The sequence below is a fragment of the Argiope bruennichi genome, chromosome 6, assembly GCF_947563725.1.
Source record: "Argiope bruennichi chromosome 6, qqArgBrue1.1, whole genome shotgun sequence".
Taxonomy (NCBI): Eukaryota; Metazoa; Arthropoda; class Arachnida; order Araneae; family Araneidae; genus Argiope; species Argiope bruennichi.
In genome coordinates, this window is record NC_079156.1 from 114,660,137 (window position 1) to 114,681,026 (window position 20,890).

At 29.2% G+C, this 20,890-nt stretch overlaps 1 protein-coding gene across 1 annotated transcript; it reads left to right on the plus strand.

The window, feature by feature from the left end:
* Positions 1–16,464, plus strand: LOC129972370 (techylectin-like protein). The gene is made up of 6 exons (XM_056086490.1): positions 1–205; positions 3,738–3,845; positions 5,340–5,506; positions 9,698–9,800; positions 9,904–10,068; positions 16,031–16,464. Exons 1-6 carry the CDS (start codon positions 16–18, stop codon positions 16,249–16,251), a joined length of 954 nt encoding a protein of 317 aa, XP_055942465.1. The 5' UTR covers positions 1–15; the 3' UTR covers positions 16,252–16,464.
* The last annotated feature ends 4,426 nt before the right edge of the window (positions 16,465–20,890 follow it).

Consider the following 20,890-nt stretch of genomic DNA (forward strand, 5'->3'; position numbering starts at 1 on the left):
ATTACAGTATACTTCATGAAGATTTTGATTCCCTCTTGCAGGAAACATTTGTATATCGTTGGAGTGATTCTCTTGCTTCGTACAGCAGTGATTCATGCATTGGAAGACGAGAAAACAGACTGTGGGGAGAAAGAGAAAGCGCTCGCCCTGCTAGAGACAGCTGAAGATTTACTCTCGAAAGCAAAAGTTTTCTATCCAACTTGTAGTAAGTTTTAATCTCGTTGATATCTATATTGTCAGGAAGATGTAAAGAACTACGCCGTTTGTTTAAACAAACAATTAGATTTATTAGAACGAAGCAACTGAAAACAACACAAGACTGCTAACTTATCTCTGACCGATTGGGTCCAGATTTTATACACATATAGAATGTTCGAGAACAATCCATTTTGAATACTTAAGAAATATATAGAATCTTCCAGATTTTAGATAAATAATAGATAACGCTTTAGATTTATTTGAACGAAGCAACTAAAAACAACACAAGACTGCTAACTTATCCCTGACTGATTGGGCCCAGATTTTATACACATATAGAATGTTCGAGAACAATCCATTTTGAATACTTAAGAAATATCTAGAATCTTCCAGATTTTAGATAAATAATAGATAACGCTTTAGATTTATTAGAACGAAGCAACTGAAAACAACACAAGACTGCTAACTTATCCCTGACTGATTGGGCCCAGATTTTATACACATATAGAATGTACGAGAACAATCCATTTTGAATACTTAAGAAATATCTAGAATCTTCCAGATTTTAGATAAATAATAGATAACGCTTTAAATGAAAAAATTCCAATCTTTGGATAAAACACAGTGGGTTGGATTCGAATCACCCACTATGTCGAATCTTAAACGAGATGCTCTGCCGACCGAGTGGCGGTAATTGCTAGCTATTCTGGTTTATGCGGCAATATAATGAATTATTTTAATCCTTCGTTGGAAAGACTGGCGTAAAGTACAGTTTGAAAAGGAAGCAAGTTTGGGTCATCCTTTGTCTGAAGTTTTAACCTTTGTTTTTAATTTTCTTACTTTAATCTTCTCAGGAATCATATTAAAAAGAAATTAAGAAAAAAACTAAAAACGGAAAAAAGAAGAGAAAAATTAAGTTAATTAAATTCTAAGAATAAGATTTACAAAACTACAAAATTGCATCACTAGTTATGTTAATATATGTTTTATAACTGAGAGAAAAGTTTTATATTGCTACTTGAATAATAATTTGTGAAAAAAAATTATATGAGTGAAATTATGAATATGATAAAGACAAAAACTTTAATTTCAAAATCCTCATATTTTTCAAATTTTTCTTTGCTGCATATTCTAAAAATATATACTGTATTTTCCAGGCGATTTTTGCAAGTTAAATTATTTTCAACATAGGGAGGGTTCAGTTAAAGTTAGTTTGAATTTCACAGCCAGAAAAAAAATTATTGGTGAACTGTGCATACAAACTACTGACCAGCCATTTAAAAAGCTAATTTATATAATCTGTAATGTCATTTCAAGTTTTCATTTCATTAACATCATTCAGAGATGATAATTTATACTATAGTTTATGTTAAGGAATATTTGTACGAATGACTTACGACAGCTTGACAAAGAAAGAATATGTTCACTGCGATAAGTGTGGATTGTAGGGCTGGCTGGACTTTTCCATTTGAGTAGAATTTTGTACATTCTCATCCTATTTATATACCTACCTATCAGAAAACAAGAACTTCGCCTGTAAATCAAGGACATTGATAACTTATCCATCGTCGTGGAAATGTATTTATTTCATGTTGAAATTCATAAGAAGAGCAATATAAAATTCAGGTTGCTATCTATTGTCTTTATGACATTTTTACTCAGGTTCTATTCTAAAATTATCACTCTTTAAAACTTATTCTGCCAGATTTGATTTAGAAGGAAACTTTTTTAAATAAATCTTGATATAGATAGAAATTAGGCGAGGCCTAGGAGGAGTGAGGGTTAATTGTATCAGGATTCTGTTCTTAACATTTGAATTAACTTTTTCTTCCTAGCATTATTGTACTCTTAACTTCTTAATTAAAATATTAATTCAGCTAAGAAGAGTAGGAATAATAAAATGACTGTTTATTTTAATATCGATTAATCAATGCGGTGAGAAATTATGGAAAGAAATAAAAGAAACGAGAATATCATTTTTCTACAAATGTAAATGTGTTGCTTATAATGATGTTTCGAAATGAGATACATTAATTATCGTACTCTAACTATGGTGATATCTAATGAAGACCGATGATTAATAGCTTAATAATTACCATGATATCCTTATTTATAACTGATATTAGAATTAAAATTTCGTTAGTTAACATTAGAAGTGAAATTCTCTTTATTGACCCCTAAATATTGCCGCATGGAAAAGAGGCAGTCAACTCTCCATGGCCGAATGGTCATAGCACTGATCTCATAATCAAAAGAGCGTACGTTCGAAGACCACTAGAGACAATGCGATTCACAGTTAGTGTAAATATTTAATTCATTGATTTTATGTTTCCTTTTAATTCATGTTCCAGCAGATTCTGGACCTTTCTTTAGTTTGCCAGATAAGTGTTCTGGACTTTTCTTACAGTCTCCAGAAAAGTATTCTGGAACTTTCCCTGCTAGTATAAAAGCAGAAGATTCGTCAGTCACTGTGCGCTGAGTTCAGAGTTGAGTTAATAAATTGGTTTAGCTCTACTTCTTGTGTGTGTCATTGAGTTCCACACTAAAGTATCTACGTGATAATATTTTCAGAAGATTTCCCAACCTAAGACCCATTTTTAAACCTGCCCCCCCCCTCTGCCAAATGCTTGTCTGAATCCGTTCCTGAATGCGTTAGTAAAATTGTTTCCCCATTCCATTCTGAGTTAACTGAATTCCATTCCAGTGTAGCTGATAATGCATTCAAACAGAGAAAATTATTTTATGGTTCCTTGGTTTCTCCCCTCTTGAGTTAAAACTTTCATATCCACATAAAAAAAGCCATTTTTTGGATATTTTTAGTGAAAAAATTTTGTATTAAAAACAGACAATCTTACCTAAGATTTCACTCATTACCATAAACACACTCTTGTCTTTAAAATGAAAAAAAAAATCCTTAAAAAATACATTGCTTATTAGTTGTTACCCTTACTAATAATATTGTGTAATATAATATTTTGAATTTAACAATGACAGAATTCTTATGACATATTCCCATTCCAATCATATTGTATTTTATAATATTTTGAATTTACCAAAGACATATTTCTTATGATATATTCACATTCCAAATATATTGAATTTTACAATATTTTGAATTTACCAATGTCATAATCTCATTCCAATAATATTGTATTTTACAGTATTTTGAATTTACCAAAGACATAATTTTTATGACACATTCTCATTTCAATCATATAATATTTTACAATAGTTTGAATTTTTCAATGACATAATTTTTATCACATATTAGCATTCCAATCAGATTGTATTTTACAATATTTTGAATTTACCAATTCTTATGACATTATCTCATTCCAATCATACTGTATTTTACAATATTTTGAATTTACCAAAGACATATTTCTTATGATATATTCACAATCCAATCATACTGTATTTAACAATATTTTTAATTTACCAAAGACATATTTCTTATGATATATTCCCATTCCAATCATATTTTATTATATAATATTTTGAATTTACCAATGATATAATTATCATCTACATAATCACAGAAGGTTCTGCTTCGAATGAGTCTGACTGTGGAGCAAAAGAGAGATCCCTGGCATATATCGAAATCTCGAGGAATCTGCTGTTGGAAGTGAAGGACCATTTTCCATCATGTAAGCTCAAATCTTTTCTTTTGCTTCAGCTGTGTACATGAACGAGTGTTTTGGGTACATTTGTATACAGCATGCAATATTGGCAATTTACCTATTTGAACCTATTCAATTCAAAATTTAAAAAATTTTCTTAAGATACTAAAATTATTCTGGCTTTTTTCAGAGAATAAAGTTTGAGGATGTTGCTGTAAGAATATTGTTCTTTTTTAATAGACATTATATCCACATGGCAAGGACGTTCAATTTCTGTTTAAATATTTCATCTGCACAATTGTATTTCGGAATGCGAAATACTTGAAATTAAATTTATATCATACCAAAAAATTGCTCGATTTTAGATGGATAATCTACCATTCAATTAAAATTGGATAAATTGTAATTTCAAAACTATCTGAACATTCTTAACCCTAAAATGAATAACTTTTTTTTACAAAATCAAACAAACAAACATGTGTTTTGAATAATGGCATGCAATTCAAGAGCATTATTTAAAATTTTTTAAAGTATAACTTTTCGTGAAATTAAAAAAAAATAAATTATGCTAAATGGTTACATAACAAATTAAACAATATCCCAGTAACACAAATTGTATTATAAAAACTTTGAAATGAAAGTAAAAACACCTTTTTACTTATATATTTTTATGTAGCAAATGAAAGTATTTTAACTGTATTTTTAACGGTAGGATTATTCATACTAAAACTGATTTTCCAAGTTTCTTTTTAAATCTCATTTTAGTAACACCATCACAATCGATCTTTTCTACAAATTTTTATCAAAAAGCATTTAAGAAAGGATTTCCAAACATGGAAAATTTATAATGGGAATAAAAACTTGTAGCCAAACGGCTACACAATTCACTTTAGGGTTAATTTTTTTTATTGAAAGAATTTATATATTTAATGGGATTGTGATAACATGATACTTTAATTAAACTGAGTTTCGGAATTTTTATTTTTGTAAAGTTCTTGATATAAGTGCGTTTTGCTCTTTGCAACTTATTTATGATATGAATGCTGATAATTTTGAAAATTTGGATTGATCAGATTTACTACTACTGTGCTAGGAATTGTATCGAGAAATTTTATGATTATGATAAGGTCTAATCAATTCGTAAACTATGCTGTTAATTTTAAAAATTTGCAATACAATTGTTACTTTTCAAAGCTCTGATCACTATTTGTTATCGAAATTGCTTACTTATTTCTCAAAATTATTATTTTTATCAATATAATTATTATCACTTAATTTATTTAAACTTCATGCTCCCAAATTATATGAATTATTTATTATTATAAAGATTAAATCTTTGTACCATTTTTAGTTTATAAATTATTCCTTTCTTAATTAAATTTTTTGATAATTTACTTTAATTCGAATTTAGAATAAATCGAATTTTTGTTATGAATTATGATTTTAATTAATCAAATTTCTCCATATTCAGGAATATCTATTATATTTTAAAGTTAACATCAATTATTCAATTATTCGCAGGTCCCAAGGCTCAAGCTAAGGAGCACAATGCTAACGATTGCTCTGAAATTTTGGCTAAAGGTCAGACTACTAGTGGGGTGTATAAGATATTGTTGAAAAGCCCTTTTCCAATAAATCAGCCAATTGATGTGTTTTGCGATATGGATACTGAAGGGGGAGGATGGACGGTAAGTAAATTATTTTGATTACTTTAAAATAGGTGTTAAATATTCTATAGAATTTTTTTTCTGTTTTTACTCAGAATTGCTCTTAAAGATTCCATTGAATTTCGGTCACACACACACACACACACACACACACACACACACACACACACACACACACACACACACATAGAGAGAGAGAGAGAGAGAGAGAGAGAAAGAGAGAGAGATTAGGGTGGACTCGGGAAAAAGCAGGCCCAAAGAAATAGTTATTGAAACAAAGATTAAAATTTATAATTCTGTTAATATTTTATTTACAAAATTATACTTTATGCATAGAATTCTATTCTATTCACAATATTATTAGAGAGAGACATTAGAGTGGACCCGAGAAAAAGAAGACCAAAAGAAATAGTTATTGAAACAAAGATTAAAATTTATAATTCTGTTAATATTTTATTTACAAAATTATACTTTATGCATAGAATTCTATTCTATTCACAATATTATTAGAGAGAGACATTAGAGTGGACCCGAGAAAAAGAAGACCAAAAGAAATAGTTATTGAAACAAAGATTAAAATTTATAATTCTGTTAATATTTTATTTACAAAATTATACTTTATGCATAGAATTCTATTCTATTCACAATATTATTAGAGAGAGACATTAGAGTGGACCCGAGAAAAAGAAGACCAAAAGAAATAGTTATTGAAACAAAGATTAAAATTTATAATTCTGTTAATATTTTATTCACAAAATTATACTTTATGTATAGAATTCTATTCTATTCACAATATTATTAGAGAGAGACATTATAGTGGACCCGAGAAAAAGAAGACCAAAAGAAATAGTTATTGAAACAAAGATTAAAATTTATAATTCTGTTAATATTTTATTTACAAAATTATACTTTATGCATAGAATTCTATTCTATTCACAATATTATTAGAGAGAGACATTAGAGTGGACCCGAGAAAAAGAAGACCAAAAGAAATAGTTATTGAAACAAAGATTAAAATTTATAATTCTGTTAATATTTTATTCACAGAATTATGCTTTAAAACTCCTTTTGAAAAGCATTTAAACTTGCTGATGTATGATTCAAATTTAAGCGTACTGTCTGTTGTGGGAAGTGGAAGGAGCAAATATATTCATGAAATGAACTCCATTTACCAAAATTGTTTTAAATAGAGTAAACCTTAAAATTAAAAAAAAAATTGCGAAATAGGAAAAATCTTTCTATATAGGCGTTATTTTTGTTACTTGTAAATCTAAACATTCAAGTCATTTCTTAAAGAGAGACAGATATAGAGATAGATAGAGACAGATAGATAGATAGATAGAGATAGATAGATAGAGAGAGAGAGAGAGAGAGAGAGAGAGATTAGAGCGGACAAGAAAAGAAAAAGACCAAAAGAAATATATATTGAAACAAAGATTAAAATTTATAATTCTGTTAATATTTTATTTACAAAATTATACTTTATGCATAGAATTCTATTCTATTCACAATATTATTAGAGAGAGACATTAGAGTGGACCCGAGAAAAAGAAGACCAAAAGAAATAGTTATTGAAACAAAGATTAAAATTTATAATTCTGTTAATATTTTATTCACAGAATTATGCTTTAAAACTCCTTTTGAAAAGCATTTAAACTTGATGATGTATGATTCAAATTTAAGCGTACTGTCTGTTGTGGGAAGTGGAAGGAGCAAATATATTCATGAAATGAACTCCATTTACCAAAATTGTTTTAAATAGAGTAAACCTTAAAATTAAAAAAAAAATTGCGAAATAGGAAAAATCTTTCTATATAGGCGTTATTTTTGTTACTTGTAAATCTAAACATTCAAGTCATTTCTTAAAGAGAGACAGATATAGAGATAGATAGATAGATAGATAGAGACAGATAGATAGATAGATAGAGATAGATAGATAGAGAGAGAGAGAGAGAGAGAGAGAGAGAGATTAGAGCGGACAAGAAAAGAAAAAGACCAAAAGAAATATATATTGAAACAAAGATTAAAATTTATAATTCTGTTAATATTTTAGTCACAGAATTATGCTTTAAAACTCCTTTTGAAAAGCATTTAAACTTGCTGATGTATGATTCAAATTTAAGCGTACTGTCTGTTGTGGGAAGTGGAAGGAGCAAATATATTCATGAAATGAACTCCATTTACCAAAATTGTTTTAAATAGAGTAAACCTTAAAATTAAAAAAAAAATTGCGAAATAGGAAAAATCTTTCTATATAGGCGTTATTTTTGTTACTTGTAAATCTAAACATTCAAGTCATTTCTTAAAGAGAGACAGATATAGAGATAGATAGAGACAGATAGATAGATAGATAGAGATAGATAGATAGAGAGAGAGAGAGAGAGAGAGAGAGATTAGAGCGGACAAGAAAAGAAAAAGACCAAAAGAAATATATATTGAAACAAAGATTAAAATTTATAATTCTGTTAATATTTTATTTACAAAATTATACTTTATGCATAGAATTCTATTCTATTCACAATATTATTAGAGAGAGACATTAGAGTGGACCCGAGAAAAAGAAGACCAAAAGAAATAGTTATTGAAACAAAGATTAAAATTTATAATTCTGTTAATATTTTATTCACAGAATTATGCTTTAAAACTCCTTTTGAAAAGCATTTAAACTTGATGATGTATGATTCAAATTTAAGCGTACTGTCTGTTGTGGGAAGTGGAAGGAGCAAATATATTCATGAAATGAACTCCATTTACCAAAATTGTTTTAAATAGAGTAAACCTTAAAATTAAAAAAAAAATTGCGAAATAGGAAAAATCTTTCTATATAGGCGTTATTTTTGTTACTTGTAAATCTAAACATTCAAGTCATTTCTTAAAGAGAGACAGATATAGAGATAGATAGATAGATAGATAGAGACAGATAGATAGATAGATAGAGATAGATAGATAGAGAGAGAGAGAGAGAGAGAGAGAGAGAGAGATTAGAGCGGACAAGAAAAGAAAAAGACCAAAAGAAATATATATTGAAACAAAGATTAAAATTTATAATTCTGTTAATATTTTATTCACAGAATTATGCTTTAAAACTCCTTTTGAAAAGCATTTAAACTTGCTGATGTATGATTCAAATTTAAGCGTACTGTCTGTTGTGGGAAGTGGAAGGAGCAAATATATTCATGAAATGAACTCCATTTACCAAAATTGTTTTAAATAGAGTAAACCTTAAAATTAAAAAAAAAATTGCGAAATAGGAAAAATCTTTCTATATAGGCGTTATTTTTGTTACTTGTAAATCTAAACATTCAAGTCATTTCTTAAAGAGAGACAGATATAGAGATAGATAGATAGATAGATAGAGACAGATAGATAGATAGATAGAGATAGATAGATAGATAGAGAGAGAGAGAGAGAGATTAGAGCGGACAAGAAAAGAAAAAGACCAAAAGAAATATATATTGAAACAAAGATTAAAATTTATAATTCTGTTGATATTTTATTCTCAGAATTATATTTTAAAAACTCCTTCCCAGAGGCATTTAAATGTGAGGAGTTATTCAAATTTAAACTCACTGAATAGTTTTAGAAGTAGCAGTTACAAATATATTCATGAAATGAACTCCATTTACCAAAAATTTGTAACTATGGTAAGCCTAGGAAGGGAAAAAATTATAAAATGAGAAAAGTCCTTTTATATGAGCGCCATTTTTATTACTTGTTTACTTAAACAATAAATTTATTTAAATTCCAGAAAAATACCAGATCATGATAGAAATAGGTATATGGTCAATGAAACTCTACTCTGCTACGACTGCGTAGAATTATTCGAGTTTCTGGGATACCTTAGAACTTGGAAAATACAAAATTGATTGATGTTTTGAATGGAGCTCCTGCATTCTGGTACAAGACTATCTCCGAGTCTTGGTAGAGCTTTGAGCCCTTGGCGATTTGACTGTTCTAGTCTGAAGAGCAAAATGAGTAGATGTTGGTTTCCTTACCCGATAGACAGCAGTATACCTGGGTGAGACGAAGGTCCTCCATTGGACTGTTGGTGCGGTGGAAAGAATAGAAAATATAGAAGCTATTTTCCGTTGAGAGGATAGAAAATATAGAAGCTGTTTTCCACGCTTTTATTGCCTATTTTATTACCATGAGGACAGTTTCTCCTTCATTTTGATTTTTTAAATCATTTTCATATTCTCCTTCATATTTTAGGTGATTCAAAGGAGAGGTGACTTTCCCGAGCAGCAGGATTTCAACAAAGATTGGGAAACCTACCGGCAGGGCTTCGGGAAGTTGACAGAGGAATTTTGGTTGGGCAAGTAGCAATTCTTGATAACTAAATTATCTTTTTCTGATGATTCTAGGAATAATTATATCAAAGGCAAACAATTTAAAGGTTTTAATCATTGTTTGTTTAGGGAATGAATATATTTATGCTCTGACAAACCAAGGGGAATATGAAGTTCGCTTCGATCTCGTCGATGACAAAGGAGAGCATCGCTATGCTGTCTATGATAACTTTAGGATAGATGATGAAAATTCATCGTACGCTTTGCATATTAGAAATTACAGTGGAGATGCAGGTAAGATTGAAGATCTGGAAAACAATAGTAAGCATAAAATAAGTCAGCTGAAGTGTTCTAATTTCTATGTTTTCATGTACCGATACAATATATTTTGATCTTAAGTATAGAAAATAAATATAGAAAAGTATAGGAGTAGGAATAAGTTAACAGAATTAAGAATTAATTCGGGTTAACCGAATTAATTCTTAATTCTGTTAACTTATTCCTTTATTCACTTATTCTGTTACTAACAGAATTAAGAAGTATAAGAATTAATTATAGAATTAAGAGTAGAATTAAGTATAGGAAAGTATAAATTTGATCTTACAGAATAGGAATTTTAAAATTTATTTTAATTAATACCCTTTTTTGCTGACCAACTTGGTTCAAAATTTGGAACCAATCTATTATTTTAGTGTAAGAGCCATATATCAAAATTAATAAACCGATTAGTTTACCCTAAATTAACTTATTTCGTTCAAATTTTGATACAGATCCATAATTTTCATGATGGAACCGTAACCTAAATTTATTTATCTAATTTTTTTACTATCTAATCATACTCACTGAAAGAAGCAAATAATCATGCTGACAGATTTCGCCAAAAAAATTGACTGAAATTTCAAAATTTATTATAAAGGCCGGTTATCAAGTATCAATTACTTAATTCATGACATTTTAAGAGTTATTTTGTTCAAATATAGAATATCATATTTTCGAAAACGTTTTTCTTATTTGAATTTCGTGAGATTTAAGTCGGGAAAATTTGTGTTGGTACTATACTTGATATTACAATATTTTCTACACTCCATATTAGAGAAAAACTGATTTTCAAACATTGCAGCATTTTCTTTTGAGTTATAATAATCCAAAGGAATTTCTGAAACTATATAGAGTAGCGATAAATTATTTATAATTATTTTGACATCCACTTCCTATATTGTATTCATTATAGAATTAACTTTAAAAAAATCTGCTCTTACAGTTTTTGTAGATGACGTAAGTGAAAACTGTTTAGATTACTACAATGAATTATTATTCTTTTGAATTTCACTTCTTGCATTGCTATATTATGTGATTAAGTCTGAAAATTCATTCCTGCCACTTTTGTCTGTAACATATGTTAAAACTGTTTGGGATAATAAAACAAATATCCAAAATTCCCTTGACTTCTGGTTTTAATATTCCTTTAATATATTGTAAAGTCTAGAAATGTATTCTTATCATTCTTGTAGGTGATTGCTATACGAAATACTAAACAAATTATGAATTTTTTGAGATTCGATTCATGGATTCATGGTAAATACTGATAATATATTCTGACCATTTCTGTAAGTGACAGCTGCATGAAATACTAAAAAAATCATGATTTTTTTGAGAACCGCTTCATGCACTTTTGTATTACATGATTAATACTAAAAATTTATCCTTATCATTCTTTGAATTACGTTGCATCAAATGCTAAGGAAACTATGACCTTTTTTTAAAATTGCACGCAATTTTGTGTTACATGGTTAGTACTGGCAATCTATTCTTATCATTCTCTGAATAACAGATGCATGAAATTCTAAGCAAATTATGACTTTTTGAGATTAGCTTCATGCACTTTTGTATTACATGATCGAATACTGACAATGTATTCTTATCCTTCTTTGAATAATAGCTGCATAAAATGCTAAGCATATTACGACTTTTTTGAGATTATCTTCATGCACTTTTGTATTACATGATCGATACCGACAATGTATTCTTATCATTCTTTGAACAATAGCTGCGTAAAATTCTAAGCAAATTACGACTTTTTTGAGATTAGCTTCATGCACTTTTGTATTACATGATCGATACTGACAATGTATTCTTATCATTCTTTGAATAATAGCTGTATAAAATACTAAGCATATTACGACTTTTTTGAGATTATCTTCATGCACTTTTGTATTACATGATCGATACCGACAATGTATTCTTATCATTCTTTGAACAACAGCTGCGTAAAATTCTAAGCAAATTACGACTTTTTTGAGATTAGCTTCATGCACTTTTGTATTACATGATCGATACTGACAATGTATTCTTATCATTCTTTGAATAATAGCTGTATAAAATACTAAGCATATTACGACTTTTTTGAGATTATCTTCATGCACTTTTGTATTACATGATCGATACCGACAATGTATTCTTATCATTCTTTGAACAACAGCTGCGTAAAATTCTAAGCAAATTACGACTTTTTTGAGATTAGCTTCATGCACTTTTGTATTACATGATCGGTACTGACAATATATTCTTATCATTCTTTGAATAACAGCTGCATAAAATTCTAAGCAAATTACGACTTTCTTGAGATTAGCTTCATGCACTTTTGTATTACATGATCGAATACTGACAATGTATTCTTATCCTTCTTTGAATAATAGCTGCATAAAATGCTAAGCATATTACGACTTTTTTGAGATTATCTTCATGCACTTTTGTATTACATGATCGATACCGACAATGTATTCTTATCATTCTTTGAACAATAGCTGCGTAAAATTCTAAGCAAATTACGACTTTTTTGAGATTAGCTTCATGCACTTTTGTATTACATGATCGATACCGACAATGTATTCTTATCATTCTTTGAACAACAGCTGCGTAAAATTCTAAGCAAATTACGACTTTTTTGAGATTAGCTTCATGCACTTTTGTATTACATGATCGGTACTGACAATATATTCTTATCATTCTTTGAATAACAGCTGCATAAAATTCTAAGCAAATTACGACTTTCTTGAGATTAGCTTCATGCACTTTTGTATTACATGATCGAATACTGACAATGTATTCTTATCCTTCTTTGAATAATAGCTGCATAAAATGCTAAGCATATTACGACTTTTTTGAGATTATCTTCATGCACTTTTGTATTACATGATCGATACCGACAATGTATTCTTATCATTCTTTGAACAATAGCTGCGTAAAATTCTAAGCAAATTACGACTTTTTTGAGATTAGCTTCATGCACTTTTGTATTACATGATCGATACTGACAATGTATTCTTATCATTCTTTGAATAATAGCTGTATAAAATACTAAGCATATTACGACTTTTTTGAGATTATCTTCATGCACTTTTGTATTACATGATCGATACCGACAATGTATTCTTATCATTCTTTGAATAATAGCTGTATAAAATACTAAGCATATTACGACTTTTTTGAGATTATCTTCATGCACTTTTGTATTACATGATCGATACTGACAATGTATTCTTATCATTCTTTGAATAATAGCTGTATAAAATACTAAGCATATTACGACTTTTTTGAGATTATCTTCATGCACTTTTGTATTACATGATCGATACCGACAATGTATTCTTATCATTCTTTGAACAACAGCTGCGTAAAATTCTAAGCAAATTACGACTTTTTTGAGATTAGCTTCATGCACTTTTGTATTACATGATCGATACTGACAATGTATTCTTATCATTCTTTGAATAATAGCTGTATAAAATACTAAGCATATTACGACTTTTTTGAGATTATCTTCATGCACTTTTGTATTACATGATCGATACTGACAATGTATTCTTATCATTCTTTGAATAATAGCTGTATAAAATACTAAGCATATTACGACTTTTTTGAGATTATCTTCATGCACTTTTGTATTACATGATCGATACCGACAATGTATTCTTATCATTCTTTGAACAACAGCTGCGTAAAATTCTAAGCAAATTACGACTTTTTTGAGATTAGCTTCATGCACTTTTGTATTACATGATCGATACTGACAATGTATTCTTATCATTCTTTGAATAATAGCTGTATAAAATACTAAGCATATTACGACTTTTTTGAGATTATCTTCATGCACTTTTGTATTACATGATCGATACCGACAATGTATTCTTATCATTCTTTGAACAATAGCTGCGTAAAATTCTAAGCAAATTACGACTTTTTTGAGATTAGCTTCATGCACTTTTGTATTACATGATCGATACTGACAATGTATTCTTATCATTCTTTGAATAATAGCTGTATAAAATACTAAGCATATTACGACTTTTTTGAGATTATCTTCATGCACTTTTGTATTACATGATCGATACTGACAATGTATTCTTATCATTCTTTGAATAATAGCTGTATAAAATACTAAGCATATTACGACTTTTTTGAGATTATCTTCATGCACTTTTGTATTACATGATAGATACCGACAATGTATTCTTATCATTCTTTGAACAACAGCTGCGTAAAATTCTAAGCAAATTACGACTTTTTTGAGATTAGCTTCATGCACTTTTGTATTACATGATCGGTACTGACAATATATTCTTATCATTCTTTGAATAACAGCTGCATAAAATTCTAAGCAAATTACGACTTTCTTGAGATTAGCTTCATGCACTTTTGTATTACATGATCGAATACTGACAATGTATTCTTATCCTTCTTTGAATAATAGCTGCATAAAATGCTAAGCATATTACGACTTTTTTGAGATTATCTTCATGCACTTTTGTATTACATGATCGATACCGACAATGTATTCTTATCATTCTTTGAACAATAGCTGCGTAAAATTCTAAGCAAATTACGACTTTTTTGAGATTATCTTCATGCACTTTTGTATTACATGATCGATACCGACAATGTATTCTTATCATTCTTTGAACAACAGCTGCGTAAAATTCTAAGCAAATTACGACTTTTTTGAGATTAGCTTCATGCACTTTTGTATTACATGATCGGTACTGACAATATATTCTTATCATTCTTTGAATAACAGCTGCATAAAATTCTAAGCAAATTACGACTTTCTTCAGATTAGCTTCATGCACTTTTGTATTACATGATCGAATACTGACAATGTATTCTTATCCTTCTTTGAATAATAGCTGCATAAAATGCTAAGCATATTACGACTTTTTTGAGATTATCTTCATGCACTTTTGTATTACATGATCGATACCGACAATGTATTCTTATCATTCTTTGAACAATAGCTGCGTAAAATTCTAAGCAAATTACGACTTTTTTGAGATTAGCTTCATGCACTTTTGTATTACATGATCGATACTGACAATGTATTCTTATCATTCTTTGAATAATAGCTGTATAAAATACTAAGCATATTACGACTTTTTTGAGATTATCTTCATGCACTTTTGTATAACATGATCGATACCGACAATGTATTCTTATCATTCTTTGAACAACAGCTGCGTAAAATTCTAAGCAAATTACGACTTTTTTGAGATTAGCTTCATGCACTTTTGTATTACATGATCGATACTGACAATGTATTCTTATCATTCTTTGAATAATAGCTGTATAAAATACTAAGCATATTACGACTTTTTTGAGATTATCTTCATGCACTTTTGTATTACATGATCGATACCGACAATGTATTCTTATCATTCTTTGAAAAACAGCTGCGTAAAATTCTAAGCAAATTACGACTTTTTTGAGATTAGCTTCATGCACTTTTGTATTACATGATCGATACTGACAATGTATTCTTATCATTCTTTGAATAATAGCTGTATAAAATACTAAGCATATTACGACTTTTTTGAGATTATCTTCATGCACTTTTGTATTACATGATCGATACCGACAATGTATTCTTATCATTCTTTGAACAACAGCTGCGTAAAATTCTAAGCAAATTACGACTTTTTTGAGATTAGCTTCATGCACTTTTGTATTACATGATCGATACTGACAATGTATTCTTATCATTCTTTGAACCACAGCTGCGTAAAATTCTAAGCAAATTACGACTTTTTTGAGATTAGCTTCATGCACTTTTGTATTACATGATCGATACTGATATGTATTCTTATCATTCTCTCAATAACAGCTGCATAAAATACTAAGCAAATTACGACTTTTTTGAGATTAGCTTCATGCACTTTTGTATTACATGATCGATACTGACAATGTATTTTTATTATTTTTATAGGTGACAGCATGAAATCATACGACGGTGCCAAGTTCTCCACCAGAGACAGAGGAGATACTACCAAAGCGCAACAGGCTGGAGGAGGATGGTGGCTGAATGACAGTAGATACTGCAACTTAAATGGTATCTACAAAACAAGATATCCAACAAGTATCCACTGGTTTCACTGGCACAAATTCGATGGATTGACCAGAGTAGAGATCAAAGTAAGACAGCGATGAATCAATGCTGGAAAATGTCGAATTTTACCCAATCTATGTTTTTACAATATTAAGTAACTTTAGTCTAATAATAAGGTTGAATAGCAAGTAAATCGCAAAATTTGCTGTAAAATGTTTTGAAATAATACGTTTACACGTATTTTGGAAATAATAAATAAATGACCAAATCTTATGTAAAATATTACTTTAATAAAAGCCATTGCTTTTTGAGTATTTCTTCTTTTTTCTTTCACTTTTCTTTTCATTACAGCTGAAAGCAAATTTGAGCACAGATTTATGCAAATCCATGGCTTATAAAAGTTTTTTTTCTTTTTTTTTTCAGAAATATTTCTGCACTCTAGAGAACGCGTTCTCCTTCCGACTTTTATTTTGTTAAGATAATATGTGGCCCTTCTATTTGTTTTCGATTACTTAACACGAGATAATTCAAGATTTTCAATTATAATATCGATATTAATACGTGTTATAATGTTAATGAGCATTCGTGTCTCCACTTCTGGCAGCACTTTCAGGAATTCTAACAATTTTATTGTAGAGTGTAAAGTTTTAGTAAGTGTTTAGTCAAGTAAGAAAATTTGCTTGTGACAGATTATAAATTATGCTAAGACGATGAAGGTAACAGAGTTGAAATGCTACACAGATTTGATAGCAGAATTCAGTGAAGTTAGGAACATGAATTTTTCAAATATATAACATAGTCCAGAAATAATAGAAAACTGTCAAATAAAATCCTTATTTAGAAATATTTATCTATGCGGATTTATCTATATTCACTTTGAAGAAAATAAGTCTCCTATCAGATCATTGCCATTAATATAGGGTCAGTTTTGAAACCAATCATCTCTAACTAGATTTTTCTTTAAAATAGAATATTAAAGACAGAAAAGAGATTTCAAACGTCAAGAAAAAACAGAAAAGATAATAATATTATCTAATTCAACAAAAAAAAAATATATTTTAAGCTATGCAATGAAAAAAAAAACTGCATTATTAAAAGGAATGATGAGATTTTACCATTGAAATTTATTCTTTTGTGTTGACGACAGCTGATGCTAAACCGGAGTTTCAATAAGAAATTTCTTTCATTTTTAAATAAAAAAAATTACCTTTATTTTAGTGAATATAAAAGTAAGCATTTTTTATTTCGCATTTAAACGAAGATCACAGTAGTAGTAGTCCAAATAAAAAATAAAAGTATTAAATTTAAATTTACTTAAATAAGGTTTAAAAGAATTTCCTCTGAAATAAGAAAATTTATTTATTTATTTTTTTACAAAATAGTATACATAATTTCTATCGAAATTCCTTTTTAATTCATTATTTTTAAAAAAAATATTTATAATTTAGAGATTAGACAAGTGATTATGAGTTACTTTAAAACTATTTGTGGTTGATTTGTGCACTGTAACTTCAATTGGTAATTTCATTAGCAATCCCTTTGTGAATAGCTTTTATACGAAATACAGCACTTTTCATACAACTTTTGAGAACGAATACAAAAATTAAACATAGATCTATTTTCAAGTCTTTAAACATAATTAAGGGGTTTCAGGTAAATTATATTTCAAACTATTCTTACGATTTTTAACTCTTATACATTAATTTAATTAATCCATCCAATTAAATTGTGTTAGTAAATGCTAAAAACTTTTCTATTCCAATTTAATTGGATTCGTTATACTATGTTTAATGAAAAAAAGGTAGTACTAAATAAGGTTGCAATTTTCGCTTATTAAATTAGTTACTTCTCAAAAACGTCATATGGAATAAGCAGCAAAAGATCTAAAACAGAAAAATACGGGTTGAATCTGTAATTTATCTATTTAAGCTTTGTAACATGGGTTAATTGAAATGAGTGTTCCCATCGATTTGCGTTCGTCACTTGTAACACGCATGTATTATAAATTAGCCTAGAATTTCATGTCTATTTATTAATGGATCGTAAACAATAATAATAAGAGTAGTATATAAAGATAAGCAAATTCATAAGTAAAAAGCAAAAATAATTAAAACTGTAGTGGGGGGGGGGTATTGTGATTTTCTAAGGAACTGCCCGGTTTTAAATACACTATTTTTAATTTCCACAAACACAGCTACACAACAAAATTTACAAACACTTATCACTACAGACACACATAGAAAATTAGGTAAAAGAAAACAGTATGGTGGAAGGATTTCGCGGTTTTCAGCCGAAAGTATTCGGCGTTAGCGCAAGTGTTGCGCATAGGGAAAAAGTCGACCTCACGATGCAGGTCTGCCCTTCAATTGCTTGTCTTCTGTAAAACGCCACAAGGGGGCGCTCTCAACTCAAGGGGAAAAAGAGGTGCTACAAAACAAATTAGTTTTTAATCTCTATCCATAAGATATCAATTTTAACATTAAAAGTAAATTTTCTTCCAAGCAATAAAAAATCTATTTAATGAAAAAAATTCTTAATTTTTTCCTTATTTCAGTAACAATTTCTTCATTTCAGTAACAATTAAAATAGTGTATGTGAACAGGATCCCAAATACAACCAGACGGTGCTCCTTCTGAAGTGTATGATAGTGCATGCCGAAAATACAAAATATGACTTTTCTATTAGTTCTCGCTTAAGGTCTGGTTCTTTCAGATGGTACACTGCATCAAGTAATCTGCAGTGGGCTTTTTCATAAAAAACTTTCAATTTGTGCATTGGAATAGGGAGTTCACCTACTATCCATAATACTGATGCCGCTAAAATTACTGACCGTATTAATTAAGAATTATAATTAATGCGTTCAGTAATTAATTATAATTCTTAATTAATACTAAACCGCTAACCTCTAAAATTACTGCTAAAAATACTGACCGTATGATCATGAACCATCGGCAATACTTTAATTGATAGGTAAGAAATCATTGCTACACACGATAAAAAAATTGGCTATGAGTATTAAAAAAGATGCAAAGAAAAAAATATTCTGGATATTTTTCAAAATTTCATTTATTTTCACTTTGCATTTGTGAACGGGATTTGCTTAAGTGGATTAAATAACTTCTCCGGTGGTTTTGAAAATTTTGCAACGAGATGATCAATAATTGAGTAGAAGGCAGCGTTGGCAAAGCACGCAATAAACTTAAGCAATAAGATTGGTGAAAGTTGGACGCACGAGAGCGAAATAAAAAAGTTTCACGCCTGTTAGAATCTTGTTGTTTCTTGCTGAATTTTTCTTTGAATCATTTATTTTTTCTAAGAACAATAAAGCTAAAGAAAATAAAATTGGTATGAAACAAATTATTAAAACAAGGATATTGACTTTATCTTATGTAAGGATGAAGGTGGTGATATTCTATTTTGAGCTTCGCTGGACGGGTCTAACAAATTCGCCGTTGACTCTGGACTACTAAACGACTCTCTTAGGCTTGGAAAGACTGCTTTCCATAGTTCCCGGAGACATCAGAGAAGTGTTCTCTGACAATTAAGCATATCTCATCTCCTACTGGTTCTATCTACAAAATTCTTGAAGATTCTAGTATCATCCAATTTGTCGCCAAGTTTGCCAACAAGCTCGGGGGTCTCTGGTCCGGCATCCGATCACCATCAAATAGAGCTGATTGTAAAACTGTCTTTCCTATGCTGGAACTAACCCTGACAACCATTATAGATTCGTAATAATATTTAAATAACTATATGAAAGTAATGAAGAATAAAGGAACATTTACAATTAGACTTTATAAAGTGTTAATATTATCCTAATTTTTTTTCATAAATATTGCATTTTTTGCTAATTTATTCATTTGCAAATTATAAAGATTTTTTTTTTTTTTTTTTTTTTTTAAATAAGCATAGCTACATAATTTGCCTACATTTATCAGCCAGAATCAGAGTTGAACTTTTTGGATTGAGATACCATATTGGATTCGACTCTTTATAAACAAGAGAAAATAAAAACTCTTCAAATTACATAAATAAAATTTGATATTGATCTTGTTATCAACAGTTTATATATCTATCAAGTTTTGGACGAAATTGCAAAGGAGAAAATCATTAGATCTTGTTTAACTGAATACAGTGCATGACAATAAAGGGTATCCCAAAATTAGTTCAATGTTGGCAAATTCAACGCAAGTTTTGAATTTGCTATCATTCTTTCAGTAAAGTGTTGATAAACATTTGACAATGATAGCTTAGGGTTAGTAAAAATGGGGCGTTACACGATAGAACAACCTGTTAGCGCAAGATTTGAATTAAATAAAAAGCACAGTTTTTTAAAATTCTTATATTTTTAAAGTATATAGGATAGGGTTATGTATGAAATAACACATAGGGTAAATTGCCTTCATGGATTCGGTGGCAAATAGGCACTCTTTTGTCGAAATTTTCCATGACCATTTTTCATAAACGTGGCTGGACTTCGTTGATGCAGCATTTAATATCCTCCTTCAATGCAGGCTTACTTATGGGCTTGTTGGCTTGGACATTTGACTGCAAATAGTCCCATAAAAAGAAATAATTTTGGGTTAAATCACATGGTCTAGAGGGCCAATTCACAAATTTGCGAACTGTAGCCGCAAGATTTTTATTATTTTTGAAATATAATTCAACAATTAAAATATTTGTTCTATCTCGTAAAACTCCATTTTTACTAACCCTAAAATATGAGCCGTCAAATGGTTT

Coding starts and splice junctions, on each gene's coding strand:
- LOC129972370 (XM_056086490.1), top strand. CDS start 16: ATGAAGATTTTGATTCCCTCTTGCAGGAAACATTTGTATATCGTTGGA. Junction 206..3,737: donor AGTTTTCTATCCAACTTGTA/GTAAGTTTTAAT, acceptor ACATAATCACAG/AAGGTTCTGCTTCGAATGAG. Junction 3,846..5,339: donor GAAGGACCATTTTCCATCAT/GTAAGCTCAAAT, acceptor AATTATTCGCAG/GTCCCAAGGCTCAAGCTAAG.